The sequence below is a fragment of the Arachis ipaensis genome, chromosome B09 (assembly GCF_000816755.2).
Source record: "Arachis ipaensis cultivar K30076 chromosome B09, Araip1.1, whole genome shotgun sequence".
In the NCBI taxonomy this organism is placed as follows: domain Eukaryota; kingdom Viridiplantae; phylum Streptophyta; class Magnoliopsida; order Fabales; family Fabaceae; genus Arachis; species Arachis ipaensis.
In genome coordinates this window covers 2,329,748-2,333,250 of record NC_029793.2, presented here as the reverse complement: position 1 = coordinate 2,333,250, position 3,503 = coordinate 2,329,748, and the positions used below count along the sequence as shown (strand labels likewise).

The 3,503-nt window shown below is 31.2% G+C and overlaps 1 protein-coding gene across 1 annotated transcript in view; it reads right to left on the bottom strand.

Moving 5' to 3' along the window:
- LOC107617806 (pleiotropic drug resistance protein 1-like) overlaps positions 2,492-3,503 on the bottom strand; it is an 18,728-nt gene continuing 17,716 nt past the window's right edge. The window contains exon 22 of the mRNA XM_016319676.2: positions 2,492-3,058. Within this exon, the coding sequence (XP_016175162.1) occupies positions 2,798-3,058 (261 nt within the window). The 3' untranslated portion in view covers positions 2,492-2,797. The remainder of the gene's footprint in view (positions 3,059-3,503) is intronic.

Sequence of the window (3,503 nt, the reverse complement as noted above, 5' to 3'; positions counted from 1 at the left end):
ATCTTATGAGATACTGGAAGGTCTCAGAAGATCTTGGAAGATCCCATAAGGCCCTGAAAGATCCTGTAAGATCTTGCAAGGCCTTAAAGAGTGTAGATGTATATAGAAGTATAAAGAGTGGTATGGAATAATCTAGAAACATTTAGAGAGTTGTGGTAGGATAGATATTTGTAAAGAAGGTTCTGGATGATTAATCTGGACCGTTGATTAGATTTAATCCTAACCATCCATTGAGGAGGTGGATGGCTATAAATAGGGATGAGAGTTGGAGTTTGGGGATGTGAATCATTTATAACCAACACTTGAGTAATAAAGTGTTCTTTCCACCAAAGCTTCCTTTCTCTTGTGTTCTCTTGTGTTCTTAGCTTTCTTGCTAAGTATTGAGGGTTAGGCTGACTTGGTCTTAGCTCAAGAGGTTGAGTAAGTCCGAGTGCCGGCACGGTAGCGTTGGAGTGTGTCCAAGGCCGTGACAATTAGGACTGTATTTGATTGATGTCTCAAAATAATAAAGATATAAACATAAATACATATAAATATATAAGACAAAAAGACATTTAATTTTTTATTTTATTTGATAATTTAGACACAACAGAATATACAACTCAAAATTTTTACTAAAATATCAATTTTATCCTCACTATTCTTTTCCATCACTATTTTTGCCCAATCCCTCTTTTAGAATTATCATCAACATCAATACCACTATAATCTTCAACCAAATACAAAAGCAATAATATGTCAATTTAAATTAAATTTAATAAAATAAAAAATTTTTCAATTTGTTGCATATCTGTAAAATAAGATACACAGATTTAACTTTTTAATAAAGGGAGAATAGAAGAGGAAAAGATCGAAAACGTTCTTTTTGGAGGGGATGAACGACTTTGCTAGAGAGAGGATGTGGAGGAAAGCGTCGTCGAAACTTGAAACCACTGGCAGATTTGGATGACGATGGATCTGGACTCCCATAGCTCGAACCCTGAGAGAGAGAGAGAAGGAGGAGCAAATGCAGCGGTTCTTGATAGAGGAGCAATGACAATCGACGGCGAAAAAAATGAACACAAATTTGACTACTCGAGGAATAGGACAAGGCAGAGAGAGAAGGCACAATGAACAAAGATGAAGAGTGGAAGAGAGGAGTGCTGGGTGCCGAGAAGAGAAAGTAGGAGAGAAGCAACAGTAGGCGTTGCAAAGAAGAAGAGGGAGAGGCGGTGATCAGCGATGGGGAGTGAGAAAGGATAGAGGATATGGAGCTACTGAGAACAATGAGAAGTTGCAGAGAGGGAGGCGATGCATGAGAGAAGAACTAGATACAGATTTGGGAGGATGGGGATTGAATTTGGAATTTTGAAACTTAAATAAGGGTAAAATTGTAAAAAATTAGTGTCTCATAAGTTATATGATATCTAAGTGTCTCAACTATTTGGAGGTACACAAATTTAGACTTAGTTTGGTAAAACTTTTACTTTTCAAAAGTAGCTTATAAAAGCTAATTTTTAAAAGATGGCTTTTTAAAAGTTATAGTATTTATGTTTGGTAAATCACATCAAAAATAGTTTTTAATAAACACAAGCAACATCAATTGCGTTTAGTAAAATAACTTTTAAATTTTAAAAATACTATAATAGACATAACTGTAAGCATTAAATTTGAAAATTAGTTAACATATGAGATTATATTAGACTTTTAAATTTTGAAAAGCACAAGCCAACTTTGAAAAGCTCTATCTTAGGTGCTTTCAAAAGTACCCCGATCTTTTAAAAGTTGCAAGCACAAGCACATGGTGTTTTTGATTTACCAGACACAAAATGAGGAGCTTGAATTTTTAAAAAGTACAAACACCTCTTCAAAAAGTTTTACCAAACCAAACCTTAATATAGACTCTGTGTCCATTCGTATCTTTCCGTATCCATCAAAAAATTGTATTTCAGTAAACTAAACAAAAGATGTGTATAAGGTCCAACACTACCTATATCTCTTTGAGACATGAATAACAACCAAACACTACCTAAGTTCTTCTGTGCTACCCAACAAGCTTTGTCCAATTCATATAAGGTCCAAATATATAATAACTAATTTAGTAAATTATTAGTGTGTATGTAGCAGTTTTGAAAAAATATTCACATGGCATAACTTAATTTGAGGTTCAAATAGTTAAAAGCTACATAGAATACAGAGCGAAGACAAAATAAAAAAAAGGGAAAACAAAAAAGCAAAAAAAAGAGATCCACTATGATGTTTTATACTCTTTTAATATTTCTATTTTTTTTTTTCTCTCTGTATGTGAGTAAAAACCTAGTTAAAAATGTAAAAGGCTAAACTTCAGATTTTATTTATCAAATTAACAATAGAAAATGTGTTACAAATATCTGTGACTTATCGCCTTCACTTCTTTATTTTTTTCAAATTATTAATAGATGTACAATAATAGATATTACACTCACTGATATATTAACGGTACAAAAAAAAAAAAAAAAAAACACTTACATTCATGAATGAAACTTTAAATTTTAAATAAGAGAAACTAAGTCTAGTAGTACATCAACATAACAAATACAAATATACCTTTTCAAAAAAATAAAAAATAGAAATATGAAAGTACGTACTTCAAGATGTATGAAAATATCTATCTATCTAGGTGAAAACTCAGATGAAGTCGATTTCATGTGAAATTGATACCTCAGAACCGTTAGATGAAAATTTAGTCAAATCAGTCAAATTATCTAACGGTTCTGAGGTATCAACTTCACGTGAAGTCGACTGCACCTGAGTTTTCACCGTCTAACTATCTATCTATCTATCGTTTTTGAAAGTTAAAGAGCTTGATTGCAACAGCAAAAATGAGTGCAAATAAGACTGCAAATCCAGAAACCATAATTGCACAAACTCCTATAAAATCATGCTTGAAACCATAATAACTTCTTATGAAATGTTGCACTGAAACATGTTCTGATTCCATTATATGAGTTATGTCTCCAAATTGTGATGCAACCAATCCATATAAGGTCCATGACACAGGACATACCCAATAGTACCACTTCCACCACACTGGCATCCTCTGAAATCAAAATAATTAAAAAAAAAAAAAAACAACAAGTATCATTATACACATGAATACATGATTGAATTCATTTATATATATGGAAAATTTTCAAGTGTACTGATATACCGGTGTTTCAGTAATTTTTAACCGTTGATCTTAATCATAAAAAATATATATAATATATATAATTAAGATCAATAGTTAAAAATCACTGAAACACCGATGTACCAATATACTTGAAAACTTTCCTATATATAGATACTCTGTTTTAGGAGTTATTTGTCAAGGTACAAACATTTTAGAGTTTGTGATATCTGTTTATTTGCTTTTAATATTAAGCTAGTAGTGATTAAATAAGACTTGTAATTCAATTATGATAATAAAATAACCATTAATTATCATAAATTTAGGATTTAAAATTTATATATTTTTTTATTAGACTTCTTTTGTTTTGTTTAAA